This window comes from Corythoichthys intestinalis, chromosome 8 (assembly GCF_030265065.1).
Source record: "Corythoichthys intestinalis isolate RoL2023-P3 chromosome 8, ASM3026506v1, whole genome shotgun sequence".
NCBI classification, from domain to species: Eukaryota; Metazoa; Chordata; class Actinopteri; order Syngnathiformes; family Syngnathidae; genus Corythoichthys; species Corythoichthys intestinalis.
This window is the reverse complement of record NC_080402.1, coordinates 7,703,454-7,726,919: the sequence shown is the minus strand read 5'-3', so window position 1 is coordinate 7,726,919 and position 23,466 is coordinate 7,703,454. Positions and strand designations below refer to the sequence as shown.

Genomic DNA, 23,466 nt, shown 5'->3' with positions numbered 1-23,466 from the left:
AACATATCTCATTTATGATGACAAAACAGCGAACAGGAAGAGGTTATGGGGGAACAGAAGAAAAGAAACACAAGAGAAGAAAGAGAAGAAAAACAACAACGAGAAATACATTTAACGCCTAACTACACTAACTACAAATATGTTGGTGCTATCGTCAGCTAAATGTATTTCCGGTTGACACCATGTGGGGGGCCTGTTGACCAGGGAAAGAGGGTGAAGAAAGTGGGGGAGTCTATAAGATAAGTGATAGAAAGGGGTAAAGTGTACACAAATCATCTCTGTGATCTAGAACCCAGTAATCGTGTGAATCCCTTGTGAGTGTAAGCCCGTTGGCGACCGACCCTACACCGCCCCATCGCCAATCCCGGCACCGGGACCCCCTGCCTGAGTGCGCCCAATAACATCCAGCCTCACGTGAGGCCCCGCCGGGCACGCAGCAGCCACGCAGACGAGCGGAGACGCCACGCGGGCGCCGACACAGGGCTTCAGCCCCCACCCAACCAGCCCGGGGAGGGATGGCGGGCCCGGGGGGGAGGGGGGCGCAGCCCAGCAAAGGAGCCCTTGCCCCCCCCACCCGGAATCCAGGGTGGTCCCCTGGGGCCACCCGCACACCCATCTACCAGCCTACCAGCCCTCGGGGATGGCAAGAGGGGACACACCACCAACCCCACACCCGTCCCCAACCCCGTCCACCCACCCAGGCCACGAGCCGCCGCCGCAGCCCCCCAGCCAACACGGCACGCCACGGGGCCCCCAGTGGCCTACCAAGCCCAATACAGGGCAGGGTGCCCCGCCGTAGCAGGCAACATCCAGGCGATACACCGCCGCCCAGCTAGCGATCCGCGGCGGAGCACAGGGCGGATACCCAGTTAGAGAAGAGAGGGGAAGGCGGAGGCAGGAGAACGCCGAGGAGCCGCCGTGGGGCGACGCGAGACCGGAGCCCCGACCTCCCCACACTCCCGCGGCCAGCAGCCCTGGCAGAGAGGAGGCCACGCCTCGGGAGCCATGCCATAGAAAAAAAGTGTGGGACCCACCTACCACCCTATTACTGTGGCTGCCAGGTTCCCAGCTGGCAGCCATAACCCAGCACCGTGATAGGATTGTGAGGGGAGGGTAGTGCAATGTATGCATTAAAATAGGAGATCTTGGCTTGGGGCAGTGGGACTGCAGCATGGAAATTCAGCACAGCTGCCCGTCCCACCGCCCTTTGCCAGAGCTCTCCTGTGGAGTATGATGTGTGTGGTGCATTAAAAAAAAGGTGCAGGGATGGTAGGGCCTGCCGTGAGGAGGTAACCGTGAGGCACCCCCCCGGCCCCAACCATCCCACAACCTTGGTGTGTGAGGCATTAAAAACAGTGGGGAGCTAGGCCAGGACTGTATGGCCCCGTCCCAACTCTCCCCGGAGAAATGAATGAGTATGTAAGTGCCAGGGTGAAAGATATTTACAGTGCTTCGGTACAGATTCTTGAATACAGTGTACATCTTTTCTCTCACCTACTAACCTAACGTTTACAACCACTTTACATCTGCCCTCGTGCTCTTTCAAGGGGAAAGCAATAAAACGTGCGACTGTACAAACAGTTGGTCATATCAGCTGCAAAGCCAACATACAGGGAAGACTAAATGAGGAACTACACTATTATATCGACTTCATGAGCAGTAGAACTTTAGGCCAGAATGATGAGTTTGCATGTTTGGTGTCGATGAATGCGGGAACTTGTAAACCTTAGGTCACTGACTGCCATTGACAGCGAAAGACGTTCAATCCATTTGGACAGAGAAGGCTGACAGCGATCATTTGTTAGAGCTGCCGCAATTAATAAACTAATTAGATTACTTTATTTTAGGGCTGTCAAACGATTAAAATTTCTAATCGAGTTAATTACAGCTTAAAAATTAATTAATCGTAATTAATCGCAGTTCAAACCATATCAAAAATGCCATATTTTTCTGTAAATTATTGTTGGAATGAAAAGATGGGACACAAGACGGATATGTACATTCAACATACGGTACATAAGTACTGTATTTGTTTATTATAACAATAAATCAACAAGATGGCATTAACATTATTAACATTCTCTTAAAGCGATCCATGGATAGAAAAACTTGTAGTTCTTAAAAGATAAATGTTAGTACAAGTTATAGAAATTTTATATCAAAACCCCTCTTTATGTTTTCGTTTTATTAAAATTTGTAAAATTTTCAATGAAAAAATAAACCAGTATGTCACCATTGTTGATGTCATTACACCATGCTAACTCCCCAAACCCATAAAATCATTTGGACCCAAGCGCCAGCAGAGGACGCCAAACAACAAAAAACAAGTAACAAGTGGACATTACACTGCTGTCATTTTAATCTGAGCGGGGCAAGTGCGTTAATTGCGTCAAATATTTTAACGTGATTAATTTAAAAAAATTACCGCCCATTAACGCGATAATTTTGACAGCCCTACTTTATTTGTATTTTTGGTGTATTGTTTGTTTTTTAAATCATATAACATAAAAACAGTAAATATTATTTTATATATATATATATATATATATATATATATATATATATATTATTATATATGTTATTATATTATATTATATAAATATACAATATTTTTTATATTTTTTAAATTAAAAATTTTTAGTATATTTTTATTAATTAAAAATAAGTAGTTTAAAACATTTGGAAAAAAGGAAAATAGTTTTTTTTATTCATCATAATTATTTTAAATATTTTTTAATCCAAAAAAACACACAAAAGAAACAAATTCATACTATTTTTTTTAATTTATTATTTTTTTAAAAATATACAGTATTTTAAATAAAAAAAAGGGATAAAACTAAAAATATTCTTGTTTCTAATTATTTTTACATATTTTTTAACTTAAGAAAATTAATAAATGACCCAAAAAACTCAATTTTCTCAGATTTCTGTTATTTCTGACGAAAGCAGATTATCTTCGTAATTAACAAAAATACCTCCAATCGCTGCCAACCTCTTCCGTTTCAAACGGACTTGCCGTCCATCACCTTCAATAGCAGCCAATGAGTTAAAAGTCCAAACCTCCACCAAGGCTAAACCACCGATTTAACATCAATATTGAGAATGCGAAACAGAAAGGGTCATCATGACATACACTAATCTGCTTTAGGTAATCATGTTGCTTTTTTCTTGTTGTGCTGATGTGCTTGTGAAATGTTTGTCTTTCCCACCCGGCCTACCTCATGTAGAAAGGAGATATCGGTCTTTCTTCTTCCTGGCTGCTAAAACATAAAGACAAACATCATTGGTTAGCATTGTGGTGACCGGAACCTGTCTGGGTTGATTACAATGTGAGCCTCCCCGGGATATGGGCCTCTAGTGCTGACTGGATCCCAGCCAGTCAGTGGCACAGGGTTGAATTACGCAACCACTCGACAGCCTTGGCATTGGCAGTGGATGTTGAAGTCGTTGCCTAATATTTTCATACACAGTAGCTGACTGGAGGAAATGTCATAATCTCTAGCATTGTTTCTACTAAAGCTGACTTGGAAGCAGTTTGCTTCCTTAAAAACACACTGAAAACAAAACAGTGTAAAAACAACCTATACAATATCAAAGGTTGTTATCCAAACACATATTTTATGGACCGAAATAACTCCAAATTTAAGAGGCACTAAACAATAAACTCATTGGCTGCCAATGACAGTGATAGACAAACCATAGTTGCTCTAAAAATCACACAGAAACTTTGGCATGCAGGGACCCCAGGGTTTCCCCTACATAAAGAGATTGTGGCGCCCTGCCACACCAAAATAAACCCCTCCATGCCTTGCAAATGAGATGTTTTTTTCAAATTATTATTTTAAATTTCAAATAGGAGTGGGAACCTCTTGGTACCTCACGAAACAATACGATTTCCGATACGAAGCTCACGATAACGATGATCTGACGATATGGTTATACAACGATTATCGATCCATTGGTCAGGAAATCATTCTCGGATATTCTACAACAACTAATAAACAGAAAAACAAGCTTCTGCTGTGAATTGGAATGAGTTTATCACTAGTAGACGTCCAATCCATTTTAACCGGGAGGGTGGCAGCCATCCCTCCCGCTTCAAACGGATTGAACGTCTATGGCCGTGTGTAGCAGCCAATGCCAAACAATGAGGTAATTTTGGGCCATTTAAGGTCATTTACTTGTTGATTTTCTGATACTTCCTGTTGATTTTGGAGTATTTTACAGGTCACTTCCTGTTTGTTTTGAGTTACAGAACAGGCAGTGACCTGGGAATCCCCCAAATAAATAGGCAGTGACTCAAACTCAACAGGAAATGACCTATAAATGCCCTAAAATGAACAGCCAGTGACCTGTAAATGCCCTGAAAATCAGACAGAATGCTCTGATTTCGAATGAACGAACGTTCCCAGCCTAAATGGATTGGGCTTCGAGCACTGTCAATTCAGCCTTAGATTTAACTGAGACACTATTATTGTGGAAGATTTTGGTAGCAACTTGTTGGTTCCTTTTTATTTTATTTTTATTTCAGACATTGACACCTTTTTAAAATCTTGATTCCTGGCAGGCGCATATCGATAACCTTTTGGGATACAAAGTATCACGATATATATCACCATTTCAATATTTTATCACACCCTTAGTTTCAAACTAGCAGCAGCAGAGTGTGAAGAGTTCAGCAGCAACCTATTTATTGTGTATTGTAATGTCCGTAACTATGCACGGCCCCCTTAAGAGACAATCGGACTGGGGAGCTGTGACACAGGGTGAAGCGAGTAGGAAGAATGCGAGAGCAGGCGAGATAGCGAGCGATAGGGGTCGCGGCAGCCCGCTGTTATTTTCTTATTTTTTTTTTTTTTTTTTTTTTATTGTTACAACAATAAAGTAGGTAAGCCAATCCCGACTCCTCTCCACCTTCCCCATATCCGGGCCTTACAGTAATTTGGATCGGACTTTTTGGCGAAAGTGAGCAGTGGACGGCCGTCTTGGATGGAAGGCCAAGTTTGAATGAATTTGCGCCGAGAGGCGGAGCCCAAAATAGAGCCTTGCTTGATTTTCAGAGCGCCGCCTCGCTAACTTCGACAATGAGGGGCAGGCATACTTCTATCTGTGCTATCAGGCCGTTTCGGTAAACGTATGTACGCAATCACGGCTGACGAAACTTTGATAAATGCGTTTTTTTTCAAGTTTTGCGAGCTCCTGGACACTCCATATATGACTCCCATACCTTTCCTTGCCTAGTTAATGGTACCTCGATGTGCGTTTGTGTGGAAATGTAGTTCACGAAAAACAACAAAAAAACTATTAACCTTCACACCGAAACTAGTAAAACTCTTTACACAGCTATTAGAATATCCCCCCTACTCCTTGAAACGGGTCCATTGACAGAAGGACTGTTATTGTTGTGGAAATGTAATGTAAATTACATGGAAATGTAAGTATTAGGGCCAAATAAAAGGAAGGACTACGACAGGGGGTCTGGAACTTGCGGCTCTTTAGCGCCCCCCTGGTGGCTCCGTGGAGCTTTTTCAAAGATTTTTGAAAACTGATAGGGGAGGGAAATATATTTTATGTTTTAATATGTTTTCTATAGGAGGACAAACATGACACAAACATTCTTTCAATTCATTAATATTGTAATGAAGTTAAACTTGAGGTGGCATCGTAAAACAGCGTAGTCGCGTGGTACGTAATTCTCTACAGGATCCACAGCAGGGAAAATAAATGGCAAATCATGTATTTGTAGCCAACTTAGTCATTTTGATAGTAGGCTAATATAGCTAATATTGATACATACAGTTGTGGTCAAAACTTGTGAAGAACATAATGTCATGGCTCTCTTGAGTTTCCAGTTATTTCTACAACTCAGATTTTTCTCCGATAGAGTGATTGGAACAGATACTTCTTTGTCACAAAAAACATTCATGAAGTTTGGTTCTTTTATGACTTTATTATGGGTGAACAGAGAAAAGTGATCAAATCTGCTGGGTCAAAAATATACATACAGCAGCGCTAACATTTGGTAACATGTCCCTTGGCCATTTTCACTTCAATTAGGCGCTTTTGGTAGCCATCCATAAGCTTCTGGCAAGCTTCTGGTTGAATCTTTGACCTCTCCTCTTGACAGAATTGGTGCAGTTCAGTTAAATTTGATGGCTTTCTGACATGGACTTGTTTCTTCAGCATTGTCCACAAGTTCTCAATGGGGTTTAAGTCAGGACTTTGGGAAGGCCATTCGAAAACCTTAATTCTAGCCTGATTTACCCATTCTATTACCACTTTTGATGTGTGTTTGTGGTCATTGTCCTGTTGGAACACCCAACTGCACCCAAGACCCAATCTTCGGGCTGATGACGTTAGGTTATCTTCAAGAATTTGAAGGTAATCCTCCTTCTTCATTATCCCATTTACTCTCTGTAAAGCACCAGTTCTATTGGCAGCAAAACAGCCCCACAGCATAATACTACCACCACCGTGCTTGACGGTAGGCATGGTGTACTTGGGGTTAAAGGCCTCACCTTTTCTCCTCCAAACATATTGCTGGGCATTGTGGCCAAACAGCTCGATTTTTGTTTCCTCTGACCAAAGAACTTCCCTCCAGAAGGTCTTATCTTTGTCTATGTGATCAGCAGCAAACTTCAGTCGAGCCTTAAAGTGCCGCTTTTGGAGCAAGGGCTTCCTTCTTGCATGGCAGCCTCTCAGTCCATGGAGATGCAAAACACGCTTGACTGTGGACACTGACACCTGTGTTCCAGCAGCTTCTAATTCTTGGCAGATCTGCTTTTTGGTGATTCTCGGTTGAATCTTCACCCTCCTGACCAATTTTCTCTCAGCAGCAGGTGATAGCTTGCGTTTTCTTCCTGATCATGGCAGTGACAAAACAGTACCATCCACTTAATACTTACAAACAATTGTTTGCACTGTTGCTCTTAGGACCTGCAGGTGCTTTGAAATGGCTCCAAGTGACTTTCCTGACTTGTTCAAGTCAATGATTGTTCAAGTCAATACTCACTCACAAGAAATTGCTAATTCGTGTTGCTGTATGTATATTTTTGACCCAGCAGATTTGATCACTTTTTCTGTTAACCCATAATAAAGCCATAAAAGAACCAAACTTCATGAATGTTTTTTGTGACAAAGAAGTATCTGTTCCAATCACTCTATCGGAGAAAAATCAGAGTTGTAGAAATAACTGGAAACTCAAGAGAGCCATGACATTATGTTCTTCACAAGTGTATGTAAACTTTTGACCACAACTGTAGAGCCGACAAGGCTTTTAATTTTTTGCGGCTCCAGACATACTGTATCAGTTTGTTTTTTTTGTCAAATATGGCTCTTTCAACATTTTGGATTGCCGACCACTGGGTCACTACTACATGTAAGTCTACTATTGCTACGAGAAAAAATTGGTATTATTACGTAGGGTAACGTAGCTGTAATCAGCTCCACATTTTACGTACATGTAATGTAGCTGAAAACTACGACATTAGCCTGGCTAATGAAATATTTCAAATATATCTTTGCTATGGTTCTTCTTGGGGAAAAAAAAACAAAAACAAAAATTTGCGCCTTGGCAGGACATGGTGAGGCTGTCCGACTCCGATGCAACCCACCACAACAGCTTCAAAAAATTCTAGGGGAAACCCTGGAGCCCTCGCCAATTCGCGCTTCGAAATGTGCAATTTCAGTTATTGGCAGAGTTTTAAAAAGTATTCATTAAAAAATAAAACTGAAAAAATTTTGAGGCGCGAGAGAATGTTTCGCAGCACAACATACTGTACATGACTCAGGGCTTTGTACATTCCCAAGGGCACTCATCCGAGGTGCCTGATTGGTTGGCAAATCATTAATGTACTATGGCCGAGACTGCCAGTAAAGGCAGTTTCAAACTAGCGCCAGCCTAGTGTGAAGGTTTCAGTGGCAAACCATTCATTGTGTATGTGGGAGGGCATTTCTTGTCGAAAGTGAGCGGTGGTCGGCTGTTTTGGGCGGAACGACAAGTTTGAATGAATTTGCGCTGAGAGGCAGGGCCCAAAATAAAGTCGTGCACTATCTTCAGAGCACTGCCTCGTTGACGTCAACAACGCCACCCATTATCAGAAGGGTATTATATTTCTATCAGGCTGTTTCGGTGGACGGATACTAAGGCCAATGAAACCTTGATAAGTGGTTGCTTTTTTAAGTTTCGCGAGCTCTGGACACTTGAAAAATGATTTTCATACCTCTCCTTGCTAAGCAAAATTGTACCTTGATGCATGTTTGTGTTGAAATGTAGTTCACGAACAACAACAAAAACTATTCACCTTCTCACCAAAATTAGTAAAACTCTTTACACTGCTACTATAATGCCCTATAATCCTTGAAATAGGAAAAGTCGCTGTTTTCTTGTGGAATGATGAAAAATATACACATTGGCATTTGAGACTACTGTGCACTAAAAGATGGCAGACACTAAGAATGGTAAATCTGTGTTTATTTAGCCTTTAAAGACACTCATATTGAATTGTTGAATTGAACATGTTGAATTATCAGTTGTAATGTGCCACATGGGAGTTCGGTGTACTCCCATTTGGTTGTTTATATCCTGTGAATGTCTGCCATCTTTTGGTGCAGATATGAAGTACCATATCTGCAGCTCTGGTTTGTTAAAAAGTTAAAAAGCAATGTGGCTTGTCGCAATTTTCGACTTTGGCGCTTAAAGTGTTAAGTCATTCACTGCCATTGACAGCAATTGACATCAATTCTACAATAATACCTGACTGTGGCTGACAGCCGCTACAAACAACGCCCAGTTGCTACAAACTATGCCCACATGATGCTACGGTAGATATCACATGTATATAGAACTAGATGCGAAATGACAAACTCGGCGGCGTTAGCACATTTTTGAGAACTAGATGCGAAATGACAGACTCGCCGACGTTAGTAAACAGCCGCCATCTTAAGGGGATCCTCTATTTTTAAGACAAGTAATTCTTAAAACATAAATGTTAGTATGAGTTATAATAATTTGATATTAAAACCCCTCTTAATGTTTTTGTTTTAAAAAAGTTTGTAAAATTATTTTAAGTGATAGGTCGCCATTCTTGTTACGTCTCAGTGCGTGACGTCACTGGCCCCGAATGCCGAAATTCCAGCTTGTCACTCGTTAGCTTTACCAACTTGTCGTCAGTTCTACCCTTCCTATTTGAACCAGATCTGAAAAGTGAAGAGCAGGAGGACAGCACTGTCGATCGTTCACAAGATGAGCTTCAGGGAAAAATGCGTGCAGCAAATACCTGATAAGAAATAAGTTGGGCAAAACTGGTGATGCGAGAGAGTCCTATTGGGAACTCAGGTTGGGAGCGAGAGTGCATGCTGTTGGGATTCGGGAACTCCGGTTTTATTAGCAGATATTCAAGGTAAGCATATTGCATTTTCAAACGTTTTCCCAATATAATTATGTAGATTGTTAGCATCCAGAGCTGTCGTGTGCTTTACATACAGTACAGGCCAAAGAGCACACCTTGTGTAATCCAGGTCTTGTACATTGTAACGCGTGGTAGCTAGGATGCGTGTATAAAAGTACCAGAAAGGGGAGAAGCTTCCACTTATGCACATTTATTCACAAAAAATAATATTTCCACCTTGACCACTCTTCACTCGGGAGCTCAGCAGTACGCAAACACGCATTCCCTGACAAACTCCAACATTGTTGTAAGGTCCACGTCAGAGTCACTGTCGTCACTGTAGCGTGCCATAGTGCTTTAATTATTTAGTATGATTTGGGGAAAACTCCCACGAAGAATAGTCAACAAAAAAGATAGCAATACTAATCCAAATCCGCGTTTTTCACTCACTCAAAGATCCAGGAATTAGACCGATCCCATGGCAATATCGCAGCCGCGATTAGGCCGTCGATGCCACAAAATAGACTGATCCGAAAAGCCGCTGTGGGACCGACGAATAAAAATAAATGGACAGATCCAAAACCATTATTGCAGACGCGATGGGACCCTTACTTGACTGAGGATCCAGGAAAAATGTTCGGGCGCCAGTTGTAACGTGTTTAGGATACATGCATAGAGGGACCAAAAAAGGGGGAGAAGCTTCCACTTATGCATATTTATTCACTAAAAATAATAATTCCACCTGGACCACTCACTTCACTCCCATTTTTTCCATTTGACTGGAAATTGCATCCAAAAGCAGCCCATCGTAGCATTTTACTTCGCGAGTTTAGGCAGCAATAAGCAATTGTTGAACACGCTACACATTTGGAAAGATACCAATGACGTCATCACTGCGAGCCTGCAAACCATGGCGCCAACTAACAGTCAAAATATGGACTAAATATTATAAAATATTGCCATTGATTTAACATTTCATGTGTTTCTAACAACATATTTTAGTACAAGAGAACAATTGTGGTTTATTAGAGCCTACATGTATTTAAATCAGAGGATCACTTTAAAGCCGTAGACTTCTCAGAAAGGCTCTGTTGTAGCGAACCTTCCTAGTGAACCTAATTAACTTTTTATCTAAAATACTCCTAAATCAGCAAAATCTTGACTTGCATCCATCTTTAAATGAATAAACAATTTTAAAACTTGTCACATGTCGAAAATAGACATAAGCGAAATAATAGAATAACGGGAGCAATTTTAACAACTTTAACGGTTGATTCACAAGATTAAATTGCTTCCAAACATAGCAAAGGTATTCCAATAATAAATAGTATAATAATAATAAAATAATTATAAAAAAAATAATAAAAAAATTAACTAGCAAGGCATTTAAAGCATGGCTATCGCTATCAATGGCAGTGAATGAGCTAATGTTGAAACAAATATAAGCATTCGCTGACATGCTGCAGTAAATCTTTTTTGCTAGGGTTTTAATTCAAATGCAACCCTAAAGTGTTTTTGCTACGTGACTGGTCACCATGCGTCTTCCTGTAAAGGGCAGGCGGGCAGCACGTATAATGTTCAAAACAAAGGATTTAGGTTTCCAGTTGGGCAGCGAGCAAAATGGGCCAAAGTTCAGTGAACTTCAAAAAGTCTTCAGGAATAACACAAAGTAGAAGAGACATGGACAATAGCGTTAACTTTCTCCCCCCCACCCAAATTGTTATGTGCTGGTGTTTTTACAGTCTGGCAAGCGTATTAAATATTATCTCGAGCTGCCGCCGTCATGCATTGCAAAAGAGCGGAAATCCAGCTTACCCACTACCTTACTCTAGGGATAACAACATGCTTTGTGGCTGCTGCAAAGGAACGGAAAACTACTAGGAAGAAGCCGGTTGACCAGAAGTTGCTGTGGCTTGTACATAAGTTTCATTAAACATGCCTAATTCTTGGCTATAAAGCATCATTCTTTGTCTAGTTTTCATTGACGAATACTCAAATTGAATATATTCCCAAATGTTTTTCCCATTTCTTTCCTACTCATTTTTGTTCTTTAGTTATGACTTCTGAGCAGTTGAACATCACAAAAAACATTGTTTAAAAGTAATACAGTGATCCCTCGCTACTTCGCGCTTCAAACGTCGCGCCCTCAGTCTATTACGGAATTTTTTTCGATTAAAAACAAATACAGATGAGCTGTCCCAATCCGATCATGTAGTCTCACTCTCCCTCCTGCTGCTTTACGTGGTCGGGCAGTGCACTGGTGTCACTGATTGTAAGACATCATATGGTATGATCTCGCCAGAGATGCTTGGAAGCCGAAACTTCGAAGTGCCGTAAGTGTCAATCATTGGTGAGCTTGTTAAACACTAGTGTGTTCTCTCTTAAGTGTTCTCAGCAGCCTGAGCCGATTTGAGTGGACTCACTTAATGAAGCATTTAGTAAAGACAAGCATCTTTCGACGTTATTCTTAATTAAAAATAATTCGGTGGGACAGTAACATGTTTAAAACATTATAATTATTACATTTGAAGTGCTTAAAAACCATTTATTAATATATATATATATATATATATATATATATATATATACAGTGGGGCAAATACGTCTTTAGTCAACCACTAATTGTGCAAGTTCTCCCACGTGAAAATATTAGAGAGGCCTGTAATTGTCAATATGGGTAAAACTCAACCATTAGAGACAGAATGTGGGGAAAAAAACAGAAAATTGTATTGTTTGATTTTTAAAGAATTTATTTGCAAATCATGGTGGAAAATAAGTATTTGGTCAATACCAAAAGTTCATCTCAATACTTTGTTATGTACCCTTTGCTGGAAATAACAGAGGCCAAACGTTTTCTGTAACTCTTCACAAGCTTTTCACACACTGTTGCTGGTATTCTGGCCCATTCCTCCATGCAGATCTCCTCTAGAGCAGTGATGTTTTGGGGTTGTCCTTGGGCAACAAGGACTTTCAACTCCCTCCACAGATTTTCTATGGGGTTGAGATCTCGAGACTGTCTCGGCCACTCCAGGACCTTGAAATACTTCTTACGAAGCCACTCCTTTGTTGCCCTGGCTGTGTATTTGGGATCATTGTCATGCTGAAAGACCCAGCCACGTCTCATCTTCAATGCCCTTGCCCTTGGAAGGAGATTTTCAGTGGTCTTGTATGTCTTCCATTTTCTAATAATTGCTCCCACAGTTGGTTTCTTTACACCAGGGGTGGGCATTACGTCGATCGCGATCGACCAGTCGATCGCAACGCTAGTGTGGGTAGCTCGCAGCATCAAAAAAAAAAAAAAAAAAAAATTTTTTTTTTAATGTACATAGTTAATCATGTTATGTGAGCAAACATAATTTACCGTCCATTTTTTAATTTATATTTTTTTAAATGTACACAGTAATTTGTGTTTTGTGAGCAACATAACCTTATATGTTGCTCACAAAGCGTAATTACTGTAACTGTAGATTTAAAATTTGTTCTTTTTTTTTGTTCACCCTCCTCTCTTAAGGTAGATCGCGGGAGATTGTCTCATTTAAAAGTAGATCTTGGAGCAAAAAACTTTGAGCACCCCTGCTTTACACCAAGCATTTTACCTATTGCAGATTCAGTCTTCCCAGCCCAGTGCAGGTCTACAATTTTGTCTCTGGTGTCCTTCGACACCTCTTTGGTCTTGGCCATAGTGGACCCTAACCCTGACCCCTGTGGACAGGTGTCTTTTATACCGATAATGAGTAAAAGCAGGTGCCATTAATACAGGTATCGAGTGGAGCCTCGTTAGACCTTGTTAGAAGAAGTTAGACCTCTTTGACAGCCAGAAATCTTGCTTCTTTGTAGGTGAGCAAATACTTATTTTCCACTCTAATTTGGAAATTCTTTAAAAATCAAATAATATGATTTTCTGTTTATTTTTTTTTTCACATTCTGTCTCTCATGGTTGAGGTTTACCCATGTTGACAATTACAGGCCTCTCTAATATTTTCAAGTAGGAGAACTTGCACAATTGGTGGTTGACTAAATACTTATTTGCCCCACTGTGTATATATATATATATATATACATACAGTGCCTTGCAAAAGTATTCGGCCCCCTTGAATCTTGCAACCTTTCGCCACATTTCAGGCTTCAAACATAAAGATATGAAATTTAATTTTTTTGTCAAGAATCAACAACAAGTGGGACACAATCGTGAAGTGGAACAACATTTATTGGATAATTTAAACTTTTTTAACAAATAAAAAACTGAAAAGTGGGGCGTGCAATATTATTCGGCCCCTTTACTTTCAGTGCAGCAAACTTACTCCAGAAGTTCAGTGAGGATCTCTGAATGATCCAATGTTGTCCTAAATGACCGATGATGATAAATAGAATCCACCTGTGTGTAATCAAGTCTCCGTATAAATGCACCTGCTCTGTGATAGTCTCAGGGTTCTGTTTAAAGTGCAGAGAGCATTATGAAAACCAAGGAACACACCAGGCAGGTCCGAGATACTGTTGTGGAGAAGTTTAAAGCCGGATTTGGATACAAAAAGATTTCCCAAGCTATAAACATCTCAAGGAGCACTGTGCAAGCCATCATATTGAAATGGAAGGAGCATCAGACCACTGCAAATCTACCAAGACCCGGCCGTCCTTCCAAAGAGATGCAGCCAAGAGGCCCATGATCACTCTGGATGAACTGCAGAGATCTACAGCTGAGGTGGGAGAGTCTGTCCATAGGACAACAATCAGTCATACACTGCACAAATCTGGCCTTTATGGAAGAGTGGCAAGAAGAAAGCCATTTCTCAAGATATCCATAAAAAGTCTCGTTTAAAGTTTGCCACAAGCCACCTGGGAGACACACCAAACATGTGGAAGAAGGTGCTCTGGTCAGATGGAAGCAAAATTGAACTTTTTGGCCACAATGCAAAACGATATGTTTAGCGTAAAAGCAACACAGCTCATCACCCTGAACACATCATCCCCACTGTCAAACATGGTGGTGGCAGCATCATGGTTTGGGACTGCTTTTCTTCAGCAGGGACAGGGAAGATGGTTAAAATGGACGGAAAGATGGATGCAGCCAAATACAGGAACATTCTGGAAGAAAACCTGTTGGTATCTGCACAAGACCTGAGACTGGGACAGAGATTTATCTTCCAACAGGACAATGATCCAAAACAAAGCCAAATCTACAATGGAATGGTTCAAAAATAAACGTATCCAGGTGTTAGAATGGCCAAGTCAAAGTCCAGACCTGAATCCAATCGAGAATCTGTGGAAAGAGCTGAAGACTGCTGTTCACAAACACTCTCCATCCAACCTCACTGAGCTGGAGCTGTTTTGCAAGGAAGAATGGGCAAGAATGTCAGTCTCTCGATGTGCAAAACTGATAAAAACATACCCCAAGCGTCTTGCAGCTGTAATTGGAGCAAAAGGTGGCGCTACAAAGTATTAACGCAAGGGGGCCGAATAATATTGCACGCCCCACTTTTCAGTTTTTTATTTGTTAAAAAAGTTTAAATTATCCAATAAATTTTTTTCCACTTCACAATTGTGTCCCACTTGTTGTTGATTCTTAACAAAAAGTTAAAATTTTATATCTTTATGTTTGAAGCCTGAAATGTGGCGAAAGGTTGCAAGGTTCAAGGGGGCCGAATACTTTTGCAAGGCACTGTATATATGTAATATATAGATATATGTATATATACAAACTACCGTTCAAAGGTTTGGGGTCACTTAGAAATTTCCTCCTTTTTGAAAGAAAAGCACAGTTTTTTGAATGGGAACAACATTAAACTAATCAGAAAAACACTTTATACATTATTAATGTGGTAAATGACTATTCTAGCTGGAAACGTCCGGTTGTAATGCAATATTTACGTAGTTTTGTAAAGAGGCCAATTTACAGCAAACATTACTCCAGTGTTCTAATGGTACATTGTGCTTGCTAGTTGCTTTTGAACAGACATGTCCAAAGTCCGGCCCGGGGGCCAAATGGAGCCCTTGGTCAAATTTCATCCGGCCCCCAGCCTCTGTCATAAAATCAATAACGTCTGGCCCGCACACAGACTTAATAAATTGGTCAGTAGTACTGCTACCAGCATATGAAGTAGCTTACACACTAAATGCTGCTCCTCATTTACCCACTCAAAGGCAGCAGCACTCTATGCAACATCACCCCCTGTGACTCTTTACTCCCAATTTTCTAAAATGGCGACAATCAACAAAAAAAAGAAAGTTGACTGCGATGGCCATCAAAAATAGGTGGAAATTGGACTATTTCTTCCAAAAGCAACAACTGTGTCTGCCTCATTTGCAAAGAGACAATCGCTGTTTTTAAAGAATTCAATGTGAGGTAATATTACCAAACAAGACACGCTGACATGTACAAGATTACAGGAAAGATACGTAGTGAGAAATTGAAGCAACTTGAAGCTAGTTTAATTTTACAGCAGCAGTATTTCACTAGAGCCCGAGAGTCGAAAGAGAACACCACAAAGGCTAGTTGCGAGATTGTTGAAATTGTTAATAAAAAAAAAAATAATAATAAAGCAAATATGACACACGGAATGGCTTGCTAAAATGTGCTTAAATATATTGTTCTACGTAAAGAACGTCAGCCAAGGTCAGCCCCCCACATTTTTACCACAACAAATCTGGCCCCCTTTGCAAAAAGTTTGGACACCCCTGCTTTAGAAGGATAACAGACTAGAAAACCTTGTGCAATTATGTTGGCTTAGCTGAAAACAGTTAAGGTGGTTAGAGAAGCTATAAAATTGATCTTACTTTGAGCTAGTTGGGTATCTAGAGCATTAACTTTGTGGGTTTGATTAAACTCTCAAAACGGTCAGAAAAAAGATAACTTTCACGTGAAACTTGACAATCTGTTCTTAGAAAAGAAATTCCATAAGAGAAATTGCCAAGAAATTGAAGATTTCCTATAACGCTGTGTACCACTCCCTTCAGAAAGCAGCACAAACAAGATCTAATCTGAGTAGAAAGAGAAGCGGGAGGCCCCGCTGCACAACCAAGCAAGAAGACAAGTACATAAGAGTCTCTAGTTTGAGAAATAGATGCCTCGAAGGTCCTCATCTAGCAGCTTCATTAAATAGTACCCGTAAAACGCCAGTGTCAATGTCGACAGTGGTGATTGAGATTGGTCATTGAGAACATGTACTTTGAGAAAAAGTCACACAGTGTGAACATATGGCAGGAACTATGGCGCATTTTCGTCTCGTTGTCCTCACGTCAGATTAAAACTGGCATTCACGTCGTTATGTTTTAGTCTCCCAAAACACGTTTTTATCTTGCTATCATCTGGTCATCTTCGTGAAAAAATTGTTCATCAAGGTTATATTTTCGTTAGCGTCATCTTTGACAAAAACAACTATGCTATAAAGTTATATAGTGAAGTCATATTAATTATAGACAACTTTATTAGCTGTACCTAAGGTTAAATTGGACTTGTGTTCACAAGAACATACTCTGAATTAGTTTTGTCCAGGATTTAAATTTCTTTTCCTTCTGGAAAAATGTATCATTGGCACATTGAAGACTGTAAATAATCGTTTTCACCCAATTCCGATCCTCTAAAAAATGGCGCGATCAGCCTGATTTCCAATCACGTGATCGTCTTGGGGACACCCTTACTTTATACCGATAACCTGTAAAGGGGGGATTCCCCGTGTGGATATTAATGAAAACGAAGTACTGTTTAGAAAATAGAGTTTTTGAACACTTTTTGAGGTTTATTTCATGAATATGAAACTGAATCGCTCCAAGAAGTGTTTATGTAACAACTAATGAGTAGATTGCGTACTAAAAATGTATAATGACACTATTTTAATTGTTCATGAGAACTGTTGTACGTTAGATCTGTGAAATACTCTAAATTGTCTTTTATTTTCACCAAAAATTATGTACATCCAAAAAACTATCATTGCATTCAGTTACATCTTCATTCCAGTCAAGCCGAAGACGGATGAATCTTGCCCTGACCGCCCGCCATCACCACACACCCTCGCACCTCAACGCGACGTTCCTCACTCTCGGAGACGCTTCTGAGAACGCGTCGCTTGCGTAACGAACATCCCGCGGACCGCCGCGACTGTACACAAAAACCGGCATGCATTGGTCCCGCATGTGAGTGGGAAAGCGGGAAGTTCACATGACGCTGCTATGTTGGCTTATGTGTGGCGAGTGAGGGTGGTGTCATATTTCAGGTGCAGGTGAGACCGCTAAAGTATTTATTGGATATAAAAGAGGAGGTAGTAATGTGCTGAAATGGTCAAGTGAACTAATTGACTGCCAGTTCAAATGGATTGGATTGTCTAATCTAGCACACGTCTATGGAAAGTACGAGCGAACTGTCATGAATGTGTGACGGCGTATATGAATGCGCGTGAATAAAAACCTGGGAAAACTAGCGTATATTTGATACAGATTTGATTTAATGTGACATGCGTTTGAAATTAAACGATGAGATTATGCTATGAGGACAAAAATATTGGGACACTTGCATCATACATAATTCTTTTAAAATTGTAGTAAAGTGAGTTTCACTTAGTACAGGTGGCTTATAAATAAACAATGTTATTTACTGTAATATTTTTCAGGGTTTTATGCTTTAGCTTGAAAGGTGCATTGGAACCAAATATTGTGTGTTAGCAAAAGGACTATAAATTAGCGCTGTCAAACGATTAAAATTTTTAATCGAGTTAATTACAGCTTAAAAAGTAATTAATCGTAATTAATCGCAATTCAAACCATCTATAAAATATGCCATATTTTTCTGTAAATTATTGTTGGAATGGAAAGATAAGACACAAGATGGATATAGACATTCAACATACGGTACATAAGTACTGTATTTGTTTATTATAACAATAAATCAACAAGATGGCATTAACATTATTAATATTCTGTTAAAGCGATCCATGGATAGAAAGACTGTAGTTCTTAAAAGATAAATTTTAGTACAAGTTATAGAAATTTTATATTAAAACCCCTCTTAATGTTTCCGTTTTAATAAAATTTGTAAAATTTTCAATCAGATAATAAACAAGTAGCCCGCCATTGTTGATGTCAATATTTACACAATGCTCATGGTGCTGAAACCCATAAAATCAGTCGCACCCAAGCGCCAGCAGAGGGCGACAAAACACCAAAAACCACAAACATTGCTATAATAAACAAATACAGTACTGATGTACAGTATGTTAAATGTTTATGTCCGTCTTGTGTCTTATCTTTCCATTCCAACAATAGTTCCAGAAAAATATGGCATATTTTAGAGATGGTTTGAACTGCGATTAATTACGATTAATTAATTTTTTAAGCTGTGATTAACTCAATTAAAAATTTTATTCGTTTGACAGCCCTAGTTTCTATGTAACTAGACATGTGCCGCTCACTGGTTTCAAGGAATTCCGTGGTATGAAAACATCAAGGTTTCAAAAACCGCAAACTTTTCCATTATGCCGTCCCTAAGGTATTAGCTATTTTTAATGTCCCAAAAATGCATGGAGAAATCCCTCACTTGCAGCTGTTAGTGAGTCAGCTGTGCTCCACAATGGCTGGAGGAGGTGAAACTCCTGAACTTTTTCCCCCATCGAAGAAAACGAAATCGCTGGTATGGGAATACTTCTGCAACAGAAAAGTTACAGACGCCTGCGGCTTAGAGGAGGAGGGCCAACCGACATGTAAAACATGTTTGCAGAGGGTGGTTGCCGAGGAGGGAATACCTCCAATATGATTTCGCATTGATACAAAATTAAAGGTTAGTAAACACTGTCATGAACGTTTCCCCACCAGCTACGAGAGTTAACTCCAGTGTGTTTAGTGTGTTTAGCAGTGGTAAAACATGTGTTTTCTTCTCTCTGGCAACTGTCTGTGTTGAGAAAGAGTGTGTGTATAATGTAAACATGATACGAGTCATACACACATGCTTTTTATGGAAAATAATTCAATTTGTTTTGTTCTGATGGTAATAATATTGAGCTGTGGCTGTGAGTTTAGGCTTACCTGAAGGACTGCATTTAATTTAATTTTCTTTGAAATAGTTCAGTTATTTTGTGTTTGTTTTTGTAATTTATTTTAACATTATACTTATGTTCCAATTTGCTAATATGCTAAAAATCCTGTTCAATGGAAAAACATTCTTTTCTTTTTTTTAACCCTTATATCTCAAAGTAACACATGTTAGAGCTGTAATTGTGATACCGATATTTGGTACTGATATTTTGGTTTAAGATGATCATACCGTCAGAATATCATATCGGCACATGCCTACGGTATATGTAACTATAATTGGCTTGTGAAGCAAAAGCAATATGTTTGAGATATTTAATTTGAGTAAATTACAAAAATAATCATCTTTTTTATCTATTATTTTGCTCTGCTTACGTCATTTGCTGGTTTCTTTGTTTGAACTGTAAAGCGCCTTTGAGTATCTGTAAAAGTGCGCTACAAATAAAATTCATTATTATTTGCGTACATGGAGGACTGAAAATTAGGGAATATTTGTTTTCTTCTTTAATTAAAAAAATGATAAAATGGGAATATTTATTGTCATTTCTTTCCGTCTTTTTCCTTTTTAATTTAAAATGAATAAACTAAACATAAACATCAAACAATTTGAGCTGTTTTTTTTCAGTTAAGACATTTTAAAATGTAGTGATTGAAAAAATTCCCAATATTTTTCTTTTTTTTCTTTTTAAATTAAAAAAGGTAAGAAAAAGTTGTTTTTTTCGTTTTAAGTGTTTTTTGTTATAATTTTAAAAAATCTAAAATGTAAAAATAAATAAATAAATAAATAAATTTAAACAAATTAAATAGCTTTTATTATCCTGTCCACATTTAACCTGTTCAGACCTGCATTTTTTTCTGCTGGGCAAAAAAAAAAAAAAAAAGCAATGATTTTTACTCTACTCAAACTACAGAACAAAGTCCAATTTTTTTTTTTATTAACTAATAAAATATTTACTATTAACCGGGATTTGAAGTATTTTTAGGTCAACAATGTCTCTAATAGGGGCGTGATAAAATATCGAAATGATGATATATTGTGATTCTTTGTATCCCAAAAGGTTATTGATATGCGCCTGCCAAGAATCGAGATATCGTTTTAAAAATGTCAAAAAAATAAAAAATAAAAAGAAAGGGCATTTTTAGGTCACTTGCTGTTCATTTCCTGTTGAGTTTGAGTCACTGCCTATTTATCTGGGTGATTCCCAGGTCACTTCCTGTTCTGTAACTCAAAATAAACAGCAAGTGACCCATAAAATACCTCCAAATCAACAGGAAGCTACTGAAAATCAACAGGTAAATGACCTTAAATGGCCCAAAATGACCTCATTGCCTGGCATTGGCTGCCACTGACGGCCTTAGACGTTCAATCCGTTTGAAGTGGGAGGGATGGCAGCGAATGAACGAATGTCCCAGTTCCCTCCCAGTTCAAATGGATTGGACGTCTACTAGTGATAAACTTGTTCCAATTCACAGCAGGATCTTGTTTTTCTGTTTATTAGTTTTTTGTAGAATATCCTAGAATGATTTCCTGACCAATGTATTGATAATCATTGTATCGCCATATCGTCGGATCATCGTTAGCGTGAGCTTTGTATCGCAAATCGTATCGTGAGGTACCAAGAGATTCCCACTCCTAGTCTCTAACCAATCAATTACCATCAAAATACTTCTCAATTAGTTTAATAATCAATGTGTAGAGGATTAGTCGATTAATCGTGGCAGTCCTAGTGCGAAATGTATCCACATAATGACCTTACTTACTTACTTACTTTCGAAACTGTACATGGTCATCATTTTTGGTGTGCTGACTTTTGATAAACACCAGCGCAGACTGCTGACGTATTGAACTAGAGTCCACCGGCATATAATAATACACTGGTCCCCGAATACGATCTGACAAGGGGAATGTCTGAGTCCACCCCGCAGATTTACTGCTGCGTCCAACACGTGAGGACGAGCTATTTTCAATACGTGAGGAGATCTGGTGTACGAAGTGTAATTGATGAAGACAGGACTCGTACAAACCCGATGAGGGAAAAATGAGTGAGGTTGTCCTCGTAATTGGTTCGAGTGGTGAATGTGTCATAAACTTTTATGTCACAAGTCAATATATCTGGTGTTGACACGGTATTAAAATGTAATTTAAAGTGACACTACGGTTCTTAAAGTCCAGCTTGAGCTGTAGTGGACACTGAGATGTGGATATCTCGCCTTTCAGCTTCAGTATCATCACACGTACTGTATGTTTTATTGCTTTGAAAAAATATTTGTGACTGGCAGGACAACGTTTGGACTCTTACCGATACAGTAGAGAACTGGACGGACTGTTTAACAGGTTTTTCCAAAATGGACGAATACACTGTAAGGCATGTGTTGCCTAGCCTTGACATCAGCAGATGCTAAAGAAATCCAATTACTAAACCTAAATTAGGGTTGTCATTCATAATTGAAAACTAATCATATTGATTAACAATTATTTTGATAATCGATTAATCGTTTGGATATTGTTTAACTAAAAATTGTCTAAATCCTCTTCGAGATTCACACCAGTCAATTAACTCATTCACTCCCAGCCATTTTCACCGGAGCAACCCCCTTTGCTCCCGGCCGTTTTACTGGATTTTGACTGATTTTGTAAGGCCCACAGAAAATTCTGTTCTATTGCTATATAAACATGGAACACACCAAAAGTAAGATTAGACTCTCTTCTCTCAGCAGGAAAAAAGTAAGCTCATATCTTTTTCCATTCTTTAGATATCAGCATAGAAAATAGCTTAGTTTGAGCAATTTTCCAATGTCTGACGGAAAAAACTGAGAAATTGAGCTTTTTGTAAAAGGATACATTTCAAACATAACTCTGATTTTAACACAGCCATTTATTGCTTTTGTGACATCCCAGATACCTGAAAAATGTTTTTCTTCTACAAAATAACAAACAACAAGACAAAGACAGCTTTTGATAGCAACGTAACAATTTATTTACACACAACTATTGGTCGTTTTGAGACATTGTTGTCCTAAAAATTCTCTAGCCAATTCTCTAGTCTTATAGTTGTTTTCAAATGTATTAATAATAATTACAATTTTTACATTATAAAAGGGAAATAATAAAAGAACAAATCATGAAAATTAGTGAATGAATTTACATTAATTTTTTTATTTAATTTTTTAATATTGTAAAGGTACCCTATGGAGTTCGCCATTATTTTTTCCACTCGTGACTGCCACCTCTGGCCTAAAGTGTAACAGCAGCCTCTGTTAACTCTTGCATGGCACGCATGCTTATACGAGCATAAACATAAAGCACCGAGCGTTTAACAGCAATTATAATTGTTTACTGTTAGTAGCAAGTCTAGAATGGGTTAGAAAAGTGTTTCTGTGAAGCAGAGAGCAGGCGGAGCCTCGGTGAAAAAGCACTGCTGCCGTGGGGATGTATGTTTCTTTGTACTCATCAGGGCATTTGTTGAGCATACATAGAGTAGGAAAGTATTTTAAATTAGCTCTAAAAATTCTGTATAGTGAAATTAAATTTATAAAGACACCAGGAAACCCTGATAATATTCAAAATTTTTATTTGCTTCAATTTTTTATATATTAAATACAAGAATCAAACAGAATATTCCGTGATTTCTGTAGTCCTTCATGAACGTAGATAATTACTTTTGTAATTAATCAAAATAAGATATTAGCAAATGTCTGCTTTTACTTTGGAAACATTCAATGATAGTTACATAATATTATCTGTATTTTTGGTTCCAATGCATATTTCAAGCTAAAATGTAAAAGCCAAGACTAATATGGCAGCAAAAACATAATTAATGAACGTGCCGATTAGTCAATTAATCTCAATAATAGCCGGTCATTAGTTGACCATCAAAATAATCGTTTTCGGTAGCCTTAAAACAAAACATAAGACCACTCTCAACCTTAACCTAAATTTAAACCTGACCCAACCATAATTCAAAACCCTAACCCTAAACCATGACCCACTTTAGGGGGTCTGAGAACCCCGCTATGGATCGTAAATGATATACTGTAAAGCTCAGTACACATGATGTCGCTT

General features: G+C 39.0%; 1 protein-coding gene across 4 annotated transcripts in view; it reads right to left on the bottom strand.

Annotated features, from left to right (window-relative positions):
• Positions 1 to 23,466, bottom strand: part of fam13a (family with sequence similarity 13 member A) — a 131,030-nt gene that overhangs the window by 62,107 nt on the left and 45,457 nt on the right. For 3 of the 4 annotated variants that reach the window (XM_057842690.1, XM_057842694.1, XM_057842691.1), the window contains exon 8: positions 3,219 to 3,260. In XM_057842690.1, coding sequence (XP_057698673.1) covers positions 3,219 to 3,260 — 42 coding nt within the window. The remainder of the gene's footprint in view (positions 1 to 3,218; positions 3,261 to 23,466) is intronic. The other variant, XM_057842692.1, reaches the window with a different exon arrangement.